General features: G+C 40.0%; 1 protein-coding gene across 1 annotated transcript in view; it reads left to right on the top strand.

Moving 5' to 3' along the window:
- The window catches only part of LOC123752889 (uncharacterized), a 170,414-nt gene that overhangs the window by 101,768 nt on the left and 46,773 nt on the right, over nt 1-21,873 (top strand). The window contains exon 2 of the mRNA XM_069320878.1: nt 3,843-4,684. Coding sequence (XP_069176979.1) covers nt 3,877-4,684 — 808 coding nt within the window. The 5' untranslated portion in view covers nt 3,843-3,876. The remainder of the gene's footprint in view (nt 1-3,842; nt 4,685-21,873) is intronic.

The following is a 21,873-nucleotide window of genomic DNA, read 5'->3' as shown; positions in this document are numbered from 1 at the left end:
AAGGACTGGAGTTTTGATGAGATGGAAATTCCGGGCTGTGACGGATTCAGAGATTACATAACAGGAACTATAACAATGGGTGGACCTAAGATAATAGTGACAGTCATTTACAACCCTCCCCTAAGTGACAGAAGACCTAGACAGGAGTTTGATAGGAACAACATGGCAACCATTAAAATAATAGAGAGAGCAGCTTCAGTTGCCTGCAGGAATGGCTCAAGACTCTTAATCATGGGTGATTTCAACCAAGGAAAGATAGACTGAGAGAATGGGGACCCACATGGTGGTGCAGATACGTGGCGAGCTAAACTCTTGGAAGTGGCAACAAGGAATTTTCTGAACCAGCATGTCAAGGAACCCACAAGAATGAGAGGCAATGATGAACCAGCTAGACTCGACTTAATATTCACCCTGAATGAGTCAGAAATAAGGGAAGTCAAAGTTGAAGCCCCCATAGGAATGAGTGACCACAGTGTACTGACCTTTGAGTACTTGGTGGAGGTAGGGATAACCTATCCAAGGATGGGAGTGGAGGGGAAAAGACTGAATTACCGAAGAGGAAAATATGACGAGATGAGGAACTTCCTCAGGGGAATACCATGGGAAACAGAACTTAGAGACAAGAATGTGCAGGTCATGATGGATATTGTCACCCAAAAGTGCCAGGAAGCTGCAGACAGGTTTATCCCCGTCTAAAAGGAGAAAAACGAAAAACAACAGAAAAACCCATGGTTCAACCAGGAATGTAAGGTAGCGAAACAACTGAGTAAAAGAACATGGAGAAACTACAGAAATAACAGAACACCAGAGAGCAGGGAGAGATACCAGAGGGCCAGAAATGAGTACATCAGAGTGAGGAGGGAAGCAGAGAGACAGTTTGAAAATGACATCGCGAGTAAAGCCAAGACCCAACCAAAGCTGCTCCACAGCCATATCAGGAGGAAAACAGCAGTGAAGGAACAAGTGATGAAGCTGCGGAAAGGGGAGAACAGATACACAGAGAATGACAAGGAGGTGTGTGAAGAACTCAACAAGAGATTCCAGGAGATCTTCACAATAGAACAAGGAGAAGCCCCTGCACTAAATGAGGAGGCGGCAAACCAAGCAACCTTGGAGGAATTTGACCTCACCAGTGATGAGGTCAAAAGGTGTCTGCTGGAGCTAGATGTGACAAAGGCTGTTGGGCCTGATAGAATCTCACCATGGATACTAAAGGAAGGTGCAGAAGCACTAAGTGTGCCACTCTCTATGGTGTATAACAGGTCACTGGAAACAGGAGACTTACCAGAAAGTTGGAAGACAGCTAATGTGGTCCCAATATACAAAAAGGGTGACAGGCAAGAGGCACTGAATTACAGGCCAGTTTCCTTAACTTGTATACCATGCAAGGTGCTGGAGAAGATCGTGAGGAAAAGGCTCATAGAGCATCTGGAGGGAAATAACTTTGTAACGCACCACCAACATGGGTTCAGGGATGGTAAATCGTGCCTCACAGGTTTAATAGAATTTTATGACCAGGCAACGAAAATTAGGCAGGAAAGAGAAGGGTGGGCCGACTGCATTCTCCTGGATTGCCAAAAAGCCTTTGACACAGTACCCCATAAAAGGCTGTTAAAAAAGTTGGAGCAACAGGCAGGAGTAAAAGGGAAGGTGCTCCAGTGGATAAGGGAGTACTTAAGCAACAGGAAACAGCGAGTAACGGTGAGGGGGAAGACATCAGAGTGGCGAGATGTCACCAGCGGAGTCCCACAGGGCTCAGTACTTGGACCCATCCTGTTTCTAATATATGTGAACGATCTTCCAGAGGGAATAGACTCATTCCTCTCGATGTTTGCTGATGATGCAAAAATTATGAGAAGAATCAAGACGGATGAAGATAGACAGAGACAGGATGACCTGGATAAACTGGAGGAATGGTCTAGAAAATGGCTGCTGTAGTTCAACTCTGGAAAGTGTAAGGTGATGAAATTAGGCGAAGGGAGCAGGAGGCTGAACACAAGGTATCATCTGGGAGGGGAAATCCTGCAAGAATCAAATAGAGAGAAGGATCTGGGGGTTGATATCACACCGAACCTGTCCCCAGAGGCCCACATCAAAAGAGTATCATCAGCGGCATATGCTAGACTGGCCAACATAAGAACTGCCTTCAGAAACTTGTGTAAGGAATCTTTCAGAACCCTGTATACCACTTATGTAAGACCAATCCTGGAGTATGCAGCTCCAGCCTGGAGTCCATACCTAGTTAAACACAAGACAAAGTTAGAGAAGATACAGCGGTATGCCACCAGGCTCGTCCCGGAACTGAGAGGATTGAGCTACGAGGAAAGGCTAAAGGAGCTGAACCTCACATCCCTGGAAAACAGAAGAGTAAGGGGAGACATGATAACCACCTACAAAATTCTCAGGGGAATTGACAGGGTGGACAAAGACAAACTCTTCAGCACGGGTGGGACACGAACAAGGGGACACAGGTGGAAACTTAGTACCCAGATGAGCCACAGAGACGTTAGAAAGAATTTTTTCAGTGTCAGAGTAGTTAATAAATGGAATGCACTAGGAAGTGATGTGGTGGAGGCTGACTCCATACACAGTTTCAAATGTAGATATGATAGAGCCCAGTAGGCCCAGGAATCTGTACACCAGTTGATTGACAGTTGAGAGGCGGGACCAAAGAGCTAAAGCTCAACCCCCGCAAGCACAATTAGGTGAGTACAATTAGGTGAGTACACCACCATGGTCCTCACCATACCACCATGGTCCTCACCATACTAGGTCCACACCACCAGCATCACGGTCCTCACCATACCTGGTCCACACCACCAGCATCAGGGTCCTCACCATACCAGGTCCACACCACCAGCATCACGGTCCTCACCATACCAGGTACACACCACCAGCATCAAGGTCCTCACTATACCAGGTCCACACCACCAGCATCATGGTTCTCACTATAGCAGGTCCACATCACCAGCATCATGGTCCTCACCATACCAGGTCTACACCACCAGCATCATGGTCCTTTGCAGAATTAAATATGCCACATTGCTGGCGTCTCTTTTATTCAACCTCCTCTAAGTATTGAGCCTTCCCAAACCACTTCCGGTCAACATGTCAACAGTGTTCTCACAATAAATGAGGCCTAACACTGACCGTCTCATATTGCACTTGAGGTCACGTCTGTGACTCGCTGCCTCTACTGGAGTCCTGTGTAGCCACACCTTGCCTTCCTCCCTGACCGCTGACCCAGAGTGCCTCCCGCTCACTGGCTCCAATCCATTTGCCACTTACATACGCCTCCTCACGCTCCATCCACTACTTACGCCGCCGGTACGTTGAGAGAGAGAGTAACTAATGTTTACAAAATAATGTGGATACAACATTGTTGCCAGTAAGTTATGGATGGTCATGGTGCGAGGATGTACTCGCCAGGCAGGTATTATGGGTCTCGCTTCATGCAGGTCGGCATTCAATCCCCGACCGTCCAAGTGGTTGGGCACCATTACTTTCCCCCGTCCCATCCCAAATCCTTATCCTGACCCCTTCCCAGCTCTATAAATTCGTAAGAGCTTGGCGCTTTCCCCTTGATAAAAAAAAATAGATATTAAAAAATTATTTAATTTAGTGTAATTTTATTTATGATGTATAATTGATTTAATTATTAATTAATGGATGGTCATAGTATAAAGTGGAACTAATAGGAAGGTTTAAATGGTTCCAGCAAGAAATAAGAAATAAAGACTTAAATATAATGCATACGTTATTGCATGGCAATAACTTAAGCATTTGGATTTTATATACAAATTTGATTTTAATTGCAATATTTTATCTCTTTTCTATTACAGTGAAGAACATTGCTAGGAGCAAGAGCAGTATCTGATGAGTACAGTAGCTGTTGCAAGACCAGGCGACAGAGCAGTGCCTGAGAACAGCAACAGCAACACAGGAATAAGCTGCACATCCATAAGTACTCTACAGCAGCAGCAGTTGTGGCCAGAGCCAAAGATGAGTCAACAACACCACAATGGCCACCGGAAACAACACAACAAGAAAGTCAGGATTAACAGTGCAAGGAAGAGGCAGAGTTTGGTGACGACTTCTGCTGTGTTGCGGCTGTTTATTGTGATGGCTGCTACGGTGTCTCTTGTCCACACCCTGCCTGTCCCGGCCCCTGCTGACACCCTGCCTCTCCAGGCCCCTGCTGATACTCTGCCTCTCCAGACCCCTGCTGATATCCTGCCTCTCCCGGCCTCTGCTGACTCCCTGCCTCTCCCGGCCCCTGCTGACACCCTGCCTCTCCAGGCCCCTTCTGACACCGTGCTTGTTAGTATGGTGCCTGATGGCACAGTACCTGCTGACATGGTGACTGTTGACATGGAGTTAGTTGACATGATTCCTACTAACACTCTGCCTGTTGGCACGGTGCTTGCTGATATCCTGCCGGTTGAAACGTTGTCTGCTGGCACTCTGCCTGCTGACATGGTACCTGCTGATCCATCATCTGGTGACTCATCGCCTGCTGATCCATCATCTGGTGTCTCATCGCCTGCTGATCCATCATCTGGTGACTCATCGCCTGCTGATCCATCATCTGGTGACTCATCGCCTGCTGATCCATCACATGCTGGCCTGACAACTGCCTACCTGTTTACATCTACTCTGTCCTCAACTTATCCAACTCGTCAAGGTATGTGTTATCATGTTATGAACAAGGCTGTTCTTCATAATTTAAAATAAAAAAGGTTCATTAACGTAGGTGAAATTGCACACCAGATGAGAACAGATTACTTACAAAAGCACATGTGGCATGTTAAATATGCAAATGAAGGTTTATGATTAAGTAAACAGTCAGCATATGCAAATTGACCAGTAGACATGTAATGTGTTAAGTTTACATGGGAAATTGAATGTTTTATTTATTTCTTATTTGTGATGGCAGCATTTTGAAATGTTAGTACCTAATTTGGAATAACATACAAATCCTGTTATATGTCTATGTAATAACGTATCAAGAAACTAGGCTAATGTCTTGATATGTTTCATGCATTAGGTTATAGTTTTTCTTGTGATTCACAGAGACTAGCGTAATAGATCATAGGCAGTTTGTAAGCAAAGTTACCATACCTTAAGAGTTATAAAGTAATTGAACAGAGGTGCCTAATGTCCATATAGCTTTAATTTAATGGTCAACAGAGAGTTGTCATGAAATTTCATACACCAGCTGAAGGTGCAACTCTGCTACATTTCCAGCTGTGGTTTAAAGGGACGGATGTATACCACTGATTTCAGAAATATTATACTTTGTAACGGGTTTTTCGTGGCTGGCAATATACTACATACCTGGAGATGTTTCATTGTTATTAGGTATATATAATACATGCTATGTTACCTGTTATTTTAGCTACACGTGTCTGTTAAAGTATACTTGGCTACACGGAGTGAGAAAGCTAGCAACTTTACCGCCTCCCAAAGTTAAAAGTCAGTTTGTCTATAGAAGTAGTAGATATAGAACATGTACTACTGGGCAACTACTCCAACAATTAATTACCCTTTTTGCCTTTAAGTTAAATAATTGTTTTAGGGTCAAGTATTCAATAAGTGGGTTACAATTTAGGATAAAAATATTTCCACTGTTTTATATAAAGTAATACAAATTTTATTTTCAATAAAAATTTGAGAAACTGCATAAGTGACAAAAATCTTATAAACTCTTTCTATAAGTTTCTAATGAGGGAAAGATTTTTCCACATGGTAGGGAGAAATAACAGGTAGAGTAAGCTTTACCATTAAATAATATCAACACAATACAATATCTTGAATTTGGAAATTTTAACATCAGAACGATAGCCTAGTTAATAAAATAGAGTCAACAACTGAATCGCGACAAACACGATTTGTATTATTTGAAATTTAAATCAGTCTGATCTTTCCACATTTGACACAATTCAATGCTGCACAATAATCACAATTATGAGCACATTAAATTTATCATCAAACTATAAAGAATTATGTTATCAAGATAATTATTAATAAGTTATTAATAGTAATATTATTAATATTTATTTACCATTTACCACTGATAAATGTGTAAATATAGAAAATGTTAAGGAATGGGAGCTTGCTGCTCCAAAATTACATCGGATTTTGACATAGAGTTACTTAGGCCAAAAACTGAAGCACTATAAATCGTAGCGGCTCGCAAAATGTTCGTACTCTGTTTTCTGTTAGTGGGTCCTCGTGTAGGGTAATTTCAGGTAATTTAGTTCATCAGTTTAGTACGTTAGAAACGTATGGGAGAACGGGCTGGAGCAGCGAGCAGCCCTTCGTCTGCATCATATGGATACTTAAATCCCTGTTATTGGGTCGGTATAAGAGGGATTGACTGAACACTGTACCTCTCTCCTTAATATTAACTTGATATACTTATGCAACTACAATGCTCTTTACCTGACAATTTATAATCATTACTGACTAAGTCTTGAAGTTTGAGTTAAAGAGGCAGAAAGGGACCTCTGGAATCCTCAAGTTGTGCCTTCGGCCTGTAATCTGACGTTACAGTGATTGTCAGGTGAGTATAACATCTCTATCTCTATGCACATATTATCTGGATACATTTATTCATGCATAATTATATATTCAGATGATGAGTCATAATAACGTGGCTGAAAAATGTTGACCAAACCACTCACTAGAAATTTAAGAGACGACGACGTTTCGGTCCGTCCTGGACCATTATCAAGTCGATTGTGATGAGACGCAGGAGGCAAGGGCATTAAGTAGGCAAGAGAGAAATGAGGAGATGGAAATCTTAGAGGAAGATAAGAGCAAGGCGAAAGGTACGGAAGGTAAGGTGTAATAATAGGAATAAGAAAGGGATCGTAAGAGAAAGAAAAACAAAGATAAAAGGAAGGGTAGGATTATGTTAGGTCACGTTTGTTAGAAAATGTAGACCATTTGAGTACATACTGTGAAAGGGAAGAGTCAACAGCAACAAAGCCAGGACTAGGTTGTGTATCAGAGCCGATTCGACAAGACGGCGTCTGTGTAGAGGTAGGAAAGATTATTTTAGAGGAAGACCAATGAATAGGATGATTAGGATCTCTAACATGACAGAAGAGAGCATTGTCTGTGTCTGCGGACTTAACTCTTCTTTTGTGTTCCTTTTGTCTGTCATTTAGTGTTCGGCCAGTTTCACTAAAGCATTGGAGAGGACAAAACGAACAGCGAATAGAGTAGACACCAGCAGCATTAGAAGCAGGAGGAGCAGTGTGAACTAGATTGCTAGGAGGAGTGTTAGTTTGTCGAAAGACGAGCTTTATGTCAAGAGGACGAAAGGTATTAGTAGGAGTTTTGAGTTCAGAAATGAAGGGAAGGCAGAGCAGTGCTAATTGTGTCGGAAGTAGGTTTAGGCTGAAAGAAATTTCGTTTAGCTTGAAAATAGACACAGTTGATAAAATAAAACGGGTAACCTAGGCGAGAGAATGATTTGTAGATAAAAGAAATTTCAGAATCAAGAACCTGAGGGTCGCTGATGCGTAGAGCACGGAGGAAGAGAAACAAGAATATTTTTCTGAAGAGCATGATGGTAGGAAAGGAAGTGAATGTACTTGAAAATGGTCCAGGCCGGGCCGAAACGTCGTCGTCCCTTCAATTTCTAGTGTGTGATTTGGTCAACATAATTATATATTCTTACTCAAATGCTGGCTACATAGTATAACATCAACCAAACACTGGTAGTGATCTGTTCACACTTGTAAGTCTACATAACTTTATTGTGCAATTAGGGCAGACCTTAATAATCTAAAATTCAATTCCCAGTGTGCTGATGGAAATTCCCTGTTGAAATGATAATTAACGTTAAGCAATAAACTCACTTGTAGGTCTCCGATTCTCGTACATTATATATGAGAATGTATAGTCTTCAACACAATAATGCCTGTAGCCTCTTCACTTTCAAACTATGTATTATAGTATTGGATTAACCACCCTGAAAAAACTCATTAACTTTGATATTTGGGATTACGGAGCATTTTGGTTTCAAATTTCCATTTACATGATACACATGAGCAATGTAAAATTTTTCCATTTGTCCCATTTTACATTCCATGCGGTTGTGATCCATGAGTCTTTCAATTTTTACCGAGTCCTCAGTACTTCAGTTCACACATGAACTTCGTATCGACTGTGCATTCCCTCTCCTCGACGTATACGTCAAGACCAGAGACGCCACCTTTACTACTGACGTCTACACGACACCAACAATCAGGTGTGTGTGAGTGTGTGTGGATGGCCTCAGTGAGTGACGCTACTGATACAAGAAAAGTGTGATGAACTCATACACACGTAGACCTCTCACCCACTGCAGAAACTGCACCCAGCGCACAAAGAATTGGAGATTATGGTGCAAGCCCCAGTAAACTATGGATAAACAAAGAAGTGAACACCTGTATTACGAAGTATCTAAATAAATTGTACAACTCCACCCACACCAGCAGTCGCCCCCACGCAAGTTAGTCAGTAAACTAGCCCGACATTCAAGAAAATAGGCAAGCAGGCAGTCAGGCTGACAGGAAGGCAAGATAATAGGCAGGGAGACAGAAAGGCAGACAGAGGCAAGCGATCTGGAAGGCAGGCCATCAGGAAGGAAGACAGGCTTGCAGAATGGCCAAAAAGCAGGAGGTGAAGCAGAATGACAATCAGGCTGGTAGGTTTGCAAAATGGCAGGCAGGTTGACAGGGTGGCATGGAGTCTGGGAGGCAGGATTGCAAGCAGGCTGGGAGGCATGATTCAGGCGGGAAGGATGAGAGTCAGGTTGGCAGGACAGCAGATTAACTGGCAGGCGAGTCGTCCTGCAGACTGGCAGGAAGGCTTTCAGATTGACTGACAGGCTGTGAGGCATACTAATATCATGGCAAGAAGTGTGTCATGACGGCAGGCAGGCTAGTAGTACGGCAGGTAAGCTGGCAGGCAGGCTGGCAGGAGAGAAGGAAGAACGGCAACAGGCTGGCAGGTCGGAAGACTGGTTGACAGGACGGCAGTAAGGTTGACAAGATGGCAGGAAAGTTGCAACCCGTTCTCACACAAGACAGCACATATATGACTTAATGCTTAAAGTCAATATGTTGAATGTGATTTAGTACATATGTGATATATTTCCAGTTACCTTTTTTACCAAGGCCCAAACTCTTCCTCACGTACCAATTTACGTCTCACAGTACCCGTCCACCAACGTAGATAGCAGAATAGTCGTGATTGGGTCAATTATAATGAAAATTGTAGTTTTCGGGTCCCACATGGGTTGTGAAATTTACCTACTATTGTCCATGCTCTTAGAATATTTTAGATCAGCTACATCCTATTGAAGGCTCGTAGTTTTGTTTTGAGAAATATTAGTTGTTCTTAGTAAATTATAATAAGCACTATAAATTATTACATAGAATAACAGTGCTTCACCAATCAATATTATATACCATAGTTTGGGCTTTAAAAATCTTTAAGGAATGTTTTGTAGGAACTCTAACAGAAAACGATGTTATGTTGGAATGTTTATGGGGTAAACTACTGCAAACCTGGGGATCACTTCCACCCACATGAAGGGTATGGGGTCCAATACCATCCACTGGATGTGTATGGCGTCCACTACCACCGACAGGATGGGTATGGGACTCACAACCACCCACAGGATGGGTATGGGGTCCAATACCACCCACAGGATGAGTATGGCGTCCACTATAACCCACAGGATAAGTATGGGGCTCCAACCACCCACAGAATAAGTATGGGGTCCAATAAAACCCACTGGATGTGTATGGCGTCCATTGCCGCCCACAGGATGAGTATAGGGTCCAGTATCGCCCACAGGATTAGTATATAGGGTCCACTGCTGCCCACAGGGTCGGTAAAGGGTCCACTACGCCCACAGGGTTGGTAGGGGGTCAACTGCCGCCCACAGGCTCGGTAGGGGGTTCACTACCGCCCACAGGGTCGGTATGGAGTCCACTGCCACCCACATGGTCGGTATGGAGTTCACTGCCACCCTCAGGGTCGGTATGGGGTCCACTACCGCCCACAGGGTCGGTAGGGCATCCAAAGGGTCGGTAGGGGTGGGTCCACTACCGCCCACAGGGTTAGTAGGGGGGTCCACCGCCGCCCACAGGGTCAGTAGGGGGTGCACTGCCGCCCACAGATTCGGCAGGGGGTCCACTACCGCCAACAGTGTCGCTATGAAGTCAACTACCGCCCATAGTGTTTGTATAGTGTCCACTACCGCCCATAGTGTTATTATGGGGTCCACTACCCCTCATAGTGTAGGTATGGGGGTCCATTACTACCCACAGGGTGTGTCTGGGGTCTATTTTTTTCTGTATAGCAGAGATGGCAATACTGCTTTTCCAATGTCATTTCTTGTTCAATGTAAAATATTTGTTGCTCGACTTGCAACAATTTATATATATATATATATATATATATATATATATATATATATATATATATATATATATATATATATATATTTATATATATATATATATTTATATATATATATGTGTGTGTGTGTTTGTGTGTATAGTATAATGCCTTTGCAATAATGTACCAATGTGTGTATTTGTTGTATTGTATTGTTGAAATACATGTGAAATATTGTTGAAAACATCTTGATGACTTATTAAACCAAAATTATTTATTAGTCAGAAGAGAGACAAAAACGCGATCTATATGTTAAACCTCTACCAGACAAATATTTTAAGTAAAACCGAAGATATTTGTTGTTTTATAAAAGGGGCAGTTTTCATTGCTCATCGAGCTCGAAAACTGCAGCATTCATCTCAGAACCATGCCTATTTCACACAAATTCCTTAATAAACCTAAGAGTTTTATATGTCACAAGAAAGATATAAATATAAGCTTCATTCTAAATACCTTACCATGGGCATATTTAAATTTAAAGCGAAGATACGTGTACTTTTATAATAGCCGAGCTTTGACCCCGGACAGATTGATCGACCGAGCAACTCTCTCTCAGAACAATGTTTATTTCACGTAAATTCGTTAATAAACATATATGTTTTATATGTCTCAAGAAAGGCAGACATATAAGCTTCACTTTAAACACTTTACCATAAACATATTTAAAGTTCTAATGAAGATACATGTATTTTAAAAATTACGGAGCTCCCACCCCGTACAGACTGAACGACAGAGCAACTCTCTCTCAGATCAATGTTTATTGCATGTAAATTCGTTAATAAACACAAATGTTTTATATGTCTTAAGCAAGATAGAAATAAGAGCTTCATTTTAAATACATTACAATATACATATTTATAGCTCAAGTCAAGATACATATGTTTCTATAGTAGCGCTCAGTAGCTTTTAATTGTCGGGCATGGAGTGCAGACGCCTACGCACTTGCCGATATATTGTATAATTAACAAAGATACGCTAATAAAGCCTAAAATCTTATATGCCTCCAGAAAGACAAAGATATGAACATTATTATGATTGCACCAAATGAAATATATCATGTTCGAGAACAAAGATATATCAATTTTAAATTAAGTTTCGACTCTTGCTCGGGCGAGAGAGATGGGGGCGACTCTCGCCTCATCTATTGGAGATTCTGTCCACTAAAGACCCAAAGCTACTCAAACCCTCCTAGCATTATTTAAGTAATGAAGTAATATGGTATATTTACTCACTATAATGTGGGTGCTGAATGCAGAACATGAGAAAACATATATTTACTCCAAACTAATATAATTTCATTATGAAATAAGTAAATAAGTAGCATCAAAGGAAGTCGACGGTCCAAGCGTCAATGTTGTGGAGCGACTTATCCAAGATATATCGTTGTTTGGAAAGTGTTTGTTGGCATATCCAGTTGTCGCACTTCTCTGCACAAATTATCACAAATTTAAATTATAATGTTAACAAGTAGAATACGTATTTTTAATAAAATCCAACACAACTAGTTAGAAAACATTTAACATTTATTAAAAAATATATGTTTGGAAGTTAAATCGACTTCATAGGACAATAGTTTTGTTATATATACTCGTTATTCGTTGACATGCGTTCACTACTTAAACTACCATGTACTGTACTTATGTAAAATCTCCCATGTTTCTTCCCTCATCTCACCGAACCCTATAGGCTCTGTGAAATATTGTTTAATTAATTGAGATTCACAAATAAAGCTTATAATTGTATATGTTATTAAAAAGGCAAAGCTTAGTTTATTTCATTTATTATGCACCCCATACCCATCCTATGAGCGATAGTGGACTGTTACAGAGGCACATAATGGGCTCAGGGACTGAGCCCCACAATTCATATAGCCAAGCAAGTTATAATCTTGATAAGCTAGTTACAAAAGTCAATGCACATTGTCACATCAACAATGGGCTCGAGACCGACCACAAGTACAGTTTATAATTTAAGCAACTGACATATATGGAGGGCTAGTGTCACAATTGATATCTTTATCCTACATATAACCCCCTCTACCCCATCAATGGGCAGCGGTGGATAGGTTACAATCAAGTCGTTTTTTGCGTTTTATTCAGAGATTAGATCTTATTGGGTGAGGAAAGATATTCATATTTTAAAAAAGGCTTCTTGGCTGATGCTCTCCATTGATGGAAAATATACAACCTTTTGAAAATCAATGTTAGTTTGATCTAGATATTGTAATTAACGAAAGTATTTATGTCATCAGAAAGGTAGAAATATGTGCTACATTTAAAATCGTTTTTCATAAATATAACGGAAGTGAAAACGAAGATATATGCATTTTGATGGCTAGCTCTGAGAGTGTGAAACCCTGCACACCAGCCAATAAATTGTATAATTAGTTTCCATATATTTTAATTAATCTTAAAAATCTATATGTCAGAAGAAAGGAAGATGTAGCCGTTAATGTGACAACATTTAAAAATATATATCTCTTAAGTTAAATAAGTAATACCACCTTATTGCCGGTGTCCGGACACATGAAAACTACCTAGGTATCAGTTTCCAGCCAGGCGGGGATCACAGGCTGCACAATACTGATAAATTATGTAATGCACTACTTGTGGTCGATCTCGAACCCATTTATGATGTGACGACTTATAGTGAATTTTGTAACTAGCGCATCAAGATTGTAACCTGCTTAGTTAAATGAATTGTGGGATTCGGTCCATTCATTTTCTTTCTTTATTATGCACCCCATAATATACATCCCGTGGGCCGTGGTGTAAAGGATTACAGAGGCACATAATCGGTTCAGGAACTGAACCCTCTAGTTCGTTTAGCTAAGCAAATAACAATCTTTTGACGCTAGTTACAAAATTATTAATGTACACATACTTATACATACATGTACATATTCATACATATACATATATACATACTCATACATATTTAATCACCCACACAAATACTTACATCACTAATCTTTTGTGTCACAAGTGATTCAACAAGAGGCTCACAACAGTCACTATACAAGGCACTTTACATCTATGAGGAGTCGCACAGTTACTAGTCTTGCTCCACACCCACCCAACTGGGCGGCAGCTTTACAGTTACCTGATGTTATTCTTCACCTATATCTTTTTCTGGTTAATCCCTATTTACATTATGCAGTTCAGGTTTCGTCGCCATACTATAGTTTTTAGTTTAGTTAATTTATCACATAATGGGTTCAGGGACTGAACACACAATTTATTTATCTAAGCAAGTTACAATCTTGAGGAGCTAGCCGCAAAATTCATAACACATCGTCACATCAACAACATGTGTTCGAGATCGACCACAAGTCCAGTTTCTAAATTAAGCAAATGCCATATGTGGAGAGCTAGTGTCACAATTGATATGTTTGTCCTGCACATTTCCACAGTAGTTTGCTTGGGTTCTTTTAATTATCTTAGATATCATTGAAGAGAACCTCCTAGATACTATACTGTATATATACTGGTAAGAAGTATAATAATCCTGAGAAATTGTGTAAATTATGTTGTACGAGTGCTTCCAGTTAAGTAACATAGTTCATTTGTGTGCGCGTGCTTGAAGAGGAAATGTTATCCCCTCCCCCCCCCCCCCCCCATTGTAAATATTTGTGGGTTTCAGACCATACGGCAGCGGCTTACCCTCGCCGCGGTCGAGGGTAAGAACACCGGATGTATACCCAGTATTACAAGTAAACATTAGCAATAACAATTATGGAAAGTTCCTTCACCTATACATTGACAAGAGACTGAACTTCAGCACCCACATACAACACATAAGGGGATGCTCTGAGAGAGAGGGAGAGTAAAAATATCCACTGAGGTCTGATTAAGTCCTTTTGGGGACCTTAATCATTAGGACGTTCAATGATTAACGCAAAGTGAAGCGTATTCAGATTGTATATTGACAACATTCAGCATATCTCATAATGACCTAGTAGTACTTGGTGCACAAATACCTTTTCCAAAGGAATCGCAAAACATAATTAAATACAACTGTACCGTACAGTGTTATATATTTATTTCAATTTGAACAGTTTTTAACATTAAAGGATAAATCCTTTAATCGGTTGAAATTTGTTTTAACATTCGAAATCTAATTTGTTGATGTTAAATAATATAAGGTTCAAATTTATTAAGATACATACTTTAAAAACTATTTCTATTTGAAATTTAAATAACATAAAAAGAGTACAGAATATAACAAATACCGACTATATAAAAGACCTGACACTTGCAGCACTTAATTATGCTATTGTAACACATTGAAAGTAATAACATTATTTGATTCAGCAAAGCATTTGGTAAGGTTATAATAATAATAATAATAATGTATTAATTAAATATTTTAAATTATAATTCACAACTTGCTAGCGCACAAGAAACAAATCCACGAATCATCATTACATTCTGTAACACCTACACATGATCCATGGTTCCAAATATTGCAACGGTCACAACATACCATCAGCTTCAAATCATTTGGCTTTCTGCAAATGCAGTACACTTCCATCGAGCATGACCGGATGATTCGTTTTCTTCTCAGTGTCTACGCTGCAGGGAATGAGATGAGACACTTTCCTTTAAAGTTCTCTGGAAGATGTTGTCTCATTCTGCACATCATATGAGGTTCACCGGATCTACACCACTGGCAAGTGATGCAGCAAACGCCACAGCATATACCCCACTCATACTTGAGTCCCTGTGTCTGCTGACATTCATTATATTGCATATCAGTTTATCATCCTGGCAATTAGCAAGAGCACACAAGATAACTGCAGTAGATTTGGATGCTAATTTATGCCTGGTGTCGTATATGTTAATTTGTCCAGTTACTCCAATGTTGGAAACGGTGACCCAGTGACAACCATCAACTTGGATAATTTGAATAAATTCACCAATTGTAACTGGCCAGGAGAGGTCCCGCTACAACGCTGGGTCATGAAGGCCTTCTACGCTTGGCACAGTTTGTTTGATGAGGTCCCATGCAGATTTTATATGAAGGTCAGAGAGCTGTACATTTGTTGCAATGTTCATTATCTCGTCATCTGTTAAATAATTTAACATTGTCGAATGTGAGGCACTGTTATCACTCTCCTTATTGTTGCACTGGTGTGAGGAGTGGCAGTGATTGGTTCAGTTTATTTTTTCTTTAAATAGGGACATAAATTTGTACTGCAGATACCAGTACAGTTGCACCGTTTCTTTATATATTTTATACTTGGGTTAGCAAGGCGAGACGCTTCTCTTAACGTGATACTGTTGGTATCAAGTAGAAATAGTTTTTAAAGTATGTATCTTAATAAATTTGAACCTTATATTATTTAACCTCAACAAATTAGATTTCGAATGTTAAAACCAATTTCAACCAATTAAAGAATTTATCCTTTAATGTTAAAAATTGTTCAAACTGAAATAAATATATAACACTGTACGGTACAGTTGTGTTTGCCTGCCACAGCCTTGAGAGCACGGAGCCTCTCTCTACATTGGCGACCCAGTCTGGCTAAAATATTGCGGAACAGAAGAACCTCAAGACCAAGGTATTTGTATCTGGTAACATAGTCGAGCAGAGAGCCATCATTCAACTGCATTTTGCGAACGGCCCCACCCCGTCTGGGTGGGTGTCGGTTCAGGATTTTTGTTTTCTCTACTGAGATGACTAAGCATAGTTCCTGACATGTGTACAATACAGAGTTCAGAATATTTTGGGTGTTGGTATACCCATTGGTGTGGATCAGTATATCATCCACATAGCTAATGATGTGTTCGCTGGGCCTTCTAGTTACTAAGTTTAAAAGTGCATTGATTAACACATTGAACAGAGTACGACTGAGGACACCTCCCTATGGAGTGCCAAGTTCAAAATCTCTCGTTACACTCCTATGCCCTTGGAACAGTACAGATGACTTCCTGTTGGATAGATAGCCTCTTATCCACCGTAGAAGCCATCCTCCAATATTCATTTTAGCAAGTTCTCTCAGAATGACGTGTGGTTAGCAATGTCAAAGGCTGACTTAAGATCTAGGAAAGTGGTATATGACCTATCAGTATGCAGGGTGAGGAATGTGGTAATACAGTGATGTACACTCTTTCCATGCGTCAAGCCATATATCTGGGGAGACAACATATTATTAATTTTGTAAAGGAGACGGTTGAGAACCATCCTCTCAAGACACTTATAGAGACAACTAGTGAGGGAGATTGGGCGAAAAGCACTCGGCTGGTGAGGTTTAGGAATGGGAATAATAACACTGTTGGTCCATGACTTAGGAAGCTCCCCAGTTACATAGCTCAAATTATACAATTGAAGCAAGGGATTCCCTGGAACTAGCAGAAGCATATGCAGTGTGCCGTAAGTAACTCCATCCTCCCCGGGTGATGTAGCTTTGCCTTTATGTAGAGGAGAATCTAGTTCGTATTCAGTAATAAGCATGTCACAGTCATCCTCTTGATGACGCATGAAGTCAAGGAACCTTGCCCTATCAGTATATCTATTATTTAATTCATTCTGTGTGAGTAGAGGAAGACTGTCAAAGCTGGAAGTCGTGGTCCAAGCATCAACAAGCTCATTTGCTCTGTGCAGAGGATTAGGGTACGAGATCTCTGCAGCATTTTTCCCTTTGATCTTGTTGATATCCTTCCATGCCCAACTTAGTGGCGTGTTAGAATTGAGACCACGGACAAAAGTTTCCCAGTCTGTCTGCCTCAGCTCCACCATACGTTCCCTGGCCTTAGCCAAAGCCGCTTGAAAGAGCCAAAGCATTTCAGCAGTGCGGGTCCTTCTATAAGCTAGTCCAATTATTCTGGCAGTGCGTTTTAGTGTATGCAATTTAGAATCATTATAATAAACATAAGTGCTATGACCAGTGTAATTTGGGTTACGTGGTCTGGACGATGGATCAAGTGATTCTATAAACTGCTCGATAGTACCTGTGAGCTCATTGTTAAAATCTTCAACTGATGAAGGCTCAGATGAACTGCACCAGTCTGACACATGAGCAACAAAATTGTCTCGTTGATCGATGGACACATCCAGCCTCTTCCGCTTAAACACTCCACCAGGGAGGATAGAGCTGCCAATGCTTACAGTGGCTAATATGCCAAGAAGATCAGACGCCATATCTGGCACTATTGACGAGGCGCACACGGTGTGGGAGACGTTGACACCGAGACATAGATCAAGAATACCCCCGTAGATATTCGTCGGTTCAAGGTCACCCACAATCTGTGCATCATTGTGACTACCTAATAGTGACAACAGATGGTTGCCGTTACGATTACTGAACTGCGAATTACCAATATTCCTATGCCTAGCGTTATAATCACCTATAATGATGCTAGGCTCAGTCTGAATACAGATAGGAAAGTCAGCATAATTAAAGCTACAAGGAGTTGATTATTTAGTACATAGTTGTTTTTCTCTTTAATTGGATGATAGAGGGGGAGTCTTTAACGTGATTGGGAATACATACATACATACATACATACACACATGCATACATACATACATACATACATACATACATACATACATACATACATACATACATACATACATACATACATACATACATACATGCGTACATATATACATACATCCATACATACATGCATGCGTACATACATACATCCATCCATCCATCCATACATACATACATACATACATACATACATACATACATACATACATACATACATACATACATACATACATACATACACGTTCAGTCAGCATATAGCTATTTCGGGACAAAATCAAATACAGTTTATATTGGTGAGACGCCACTGTGATGAGGAGTTTAAATATCACTGGAACGGTAGGTTAATGTGTGACATAGGTGAGGTTAGATGAGGCATCTACAAGCATCAGCTGGAGGCTGATGGAGTGTTGTGGAGGCTGGTGGTACTATGCCCAGATGTTGGAGGGTGAATTTGACTTTAACCCCCCCCCCACATTGACCGCAGTATGTCTAAGGTTACTTTCCACTCTCGCTTACCAAGGGTATAACACCCCCCCCATCCCCAACACACACACATGCATCAGATTCTTAACTTACAATATTTATGATTTACCAATTTATGTTACTACACTGACTCTCAATTTCACAATATTGTATAAACTTTGATGAATCGCTAGTCTATGGGTCATCCAATAATGTTAGCAGACTTCTAGATGTTACCACTGCTAGGTTTAGGCTCGGCTACAAGTACCTCTGGGAGTTTGTAACAACTGATGATGTAGATTTGACTAAATGTAAACTCTGTCAGCAGAACTATTCGCATACTTTGCGTCATTATATAATGGAATGTGAAAAATTCGCGGAATTTAAAGATAACATCAATAGTGTCCATGAAATGTGTAAGTACTTCATTCATAATGATGTGCTGCCCGAAATTTTAGTGAAGTATCCAAAATTTGCTTACTGTAGGTAACGCATGCACATGACTGTAAAGCTGCCGCCCAGTTGAGTAAGTGTGCAGCACATGACTGTAAAGCTGCCGCCCAGTTGGGTGGGTATGGAGCACATGACTGTAAAGCTGCTGCCCAGTTGGGTGGGTGTGGAGCACATGACTGTAAAGCTGCCGCCCAGTTGGGTGGGTGTGGAGCAAGACTAGTAACTGTGCGACTCCTCATAGATGTAAAGTGCCTTGTATAGTGACTGTTGTGAGCCTCTTGTTGAATCACTTGTGACACAAAAGATTACTGATGTGTGTATTTGTGTGGGTGATTAAATATGTATGTGTATGTATATATGTATACGTATGAATATGTCCATGTATGCATAAGTATGTGTACATTAATAATTTTGTAACCAGCGTCAAAAGATTGTTATGTGCTTAGCTAAACGAACTAGAGGGTTCAGTTCCTGAACCGATTATGTGCCTCTGTAATCCTTTACACCACCGCCCACGGGATGTGTTTTATGGGGTGCATAATAAAGAAAGAAAATGAATGGACCGAACCCCACAATTCATTTAGCTAAGCAAGTTACAATCTTGATGAACTAGTTACAAAATTCACTATAAGTCGTCACATCATAAATGGGTTCGAGATCGACCACAAGTAGTGCATTCATAATTTATCAGTATTGTGCAGCCTGTGATCCCTGCCTGGCTGGATACTGATACCTAGGTAGTTTTCATGTGTCCGGACACCGGCGATATGGTGGTAATATTTATTTAACTTAAGAGATATATATTTTTAAATGCTGTCACATTAACGGCTACATCTTTCTTTCTTCTGATATATAGATTTTTTAAGATTAATTAAAATACATGAAAACTAATTATACAATTTATTGGCTGGTGTGCAGGGCTTCACACTCTCAGAGCTAGCCATCAAGTAACTATCAAAATGCATATATCTTCGTTTTCACTTCAGTTATATTTATGACAAAGGATTTTAAATGTAGCCTATATTTCAACCTTTCTGATGACATAAATACTTTCGTTAATTACAATATCTAGATCAAACTAACATTGATTTTCAAAAGGTTGTATATTTTCCATCAATGGAGATCATCAGCCAAGAAGCCTTTTTTAAAATATGAATATCTTTCCTCACCCAATAAGATCTAATCTCTGAATAAAACGTAAAAAACGACTTGATTGTAACCTATCCACCGCTGCCCATTGATGGGGGAGAGGGGGTTATGTGTAGGATAAACATATCAATTGTGACACTAGCCCTCCATATATGTCAGTTGCTTAAATTATAAACTGTACTTGTGGTCGGTCTCGAGCCCATTGTTGATGTGACAATGTGCATTAACTTTTATAACTAGCTTATCAAGATTATAACTTGCTTGGCTATATGAATTGTGGGGCTCAGTCCCTGACCCCATTATGTGCCTCTGTAACACTCCACTATCGCCCATAGGATGGGTATGGGGTGCATAATAAATGAAATAAACTAAGCTTTGCCTTTTTGATAACATATACAATTATAAGCTTTATTTGTGAATCTCAATTAATTAAACAATATTTCACAGAGCCTATAGGGTTCGGTGAGATGAGGGAAGAAACATGGGAGATTTTACATAAGTACAGTACATGGTAGTTTAAGTAGTGAACGCATGTCCACGAATAACGAGTATATATAACAAAACTATTGTCCTATGAAGTCGATTTAACTTCCAAACATATATTTTTTAATAAATGTTAAATGTTTTCTGGCTAGTTGTGTTAGATTTTATTAAAAATACGTATTCTACTTGTTAACATTATAATTTAAATTTGTGATAATTTGCGCAGAGAAGTGCGACAACTGGATATGCCAACAAACACTTTCCAAACAACGATATATCTTGGATAAGTCGCTCCACAACATTGACGCTTGGACCGTCGACTTCCTTTGATGCTACTTATTTCATAATGAAATTATATTAGTTTGGAGTAAATATATGTTTTCTCATGTTCTGCATTCAGCACCCACATTATAGTGAGTAAATATACCATATTACTTCATTACTTAAATAATGCTAGGAGGGTTTGAGTAGCTTTGGGTCTTTAGTGGACCGAATCTCCAATAGTTGGGGCGAGAGTCGCCCCCATCTCTCTCGCCCGAGCAAGAGTCGAAACTTAATTTAAAATTGATATATCTTTGTTCTCGAACATGATATATTTCATTTGGTGCAATCATAATAATGTTCATATCTCGGTCTTTCTGGAGGCATATAAGATTTTAGGCTTTGTTAGCGTATCTTTGTTAATTATACAATATATCGGCAAGTGCGTAGGCGTCTGTACTCCATGCCCAACAATTAAAAGCTACTGAGCGCTACTATAAAAACATATGTATCTTCACTTGAGCTATAAATATGTATATTGTAATGTATTTAAAATGAAGCTCTTATTTCTTTCTTGCTTAGGACATATAAAACATTTATGTTTATTAACGAATTTACGTGAAATAAACATTGATCTGAGAGAGAGTTGCTCTGTCGTTCAGTCTGTACGGGATGGGAGCTCCATAATTTTTAAAATACATGTATCTTCAGTAGAACTTTAAATATGTTTATGGTAAAGTGTTTAAAGTGAAGCTTATATGTCTGCCTTTCTTGAGACATATAAAACATATATGTTTATTACCGAATTTACGTGAAATAAACATTGTTCTGAGAGAGAGTTGCTCGGTCGATCAATCTGTCCGGGGTCAAAGCTCGGCTATTATAAAAGTACACGTATCTTCGCTTTAAATTTAAATATGCCCATGGTAAGGTATTTAGAATGAAGCTTATATTTATATCTTTCTTGTGACATATAAAACTCTTAGGTTTATTAAGGAATTTGTGTGAAATAGGCATGGTTCTGAGATGAATGCTGCAGTTTTCGAGCTCGACGAGCAATGAAAACTGCCCCTTTTATAAAACTACAAATATCTTCG

This window comes from Procambarus clarkii, chromosome 8 (genome assembly GCF_040958095.1).
Source record: "Procambarus clarkii isolate CNS0578487 chromosome 8, FALCON_Pclarkii_2.0, whole genome shotgun sequence".
Lineage (NCBI taxonomy): Eukaryota > Metazoa > Arthropoda > Malacostraca > Decapoda > Cambaridae > Procambarus > Procambarus clarkii.
The sequence above is the reverse complement of the archived record's forward strand: the minus strand, read 5'-3'. Positions and strand labels throughout refer to the sequence as shown.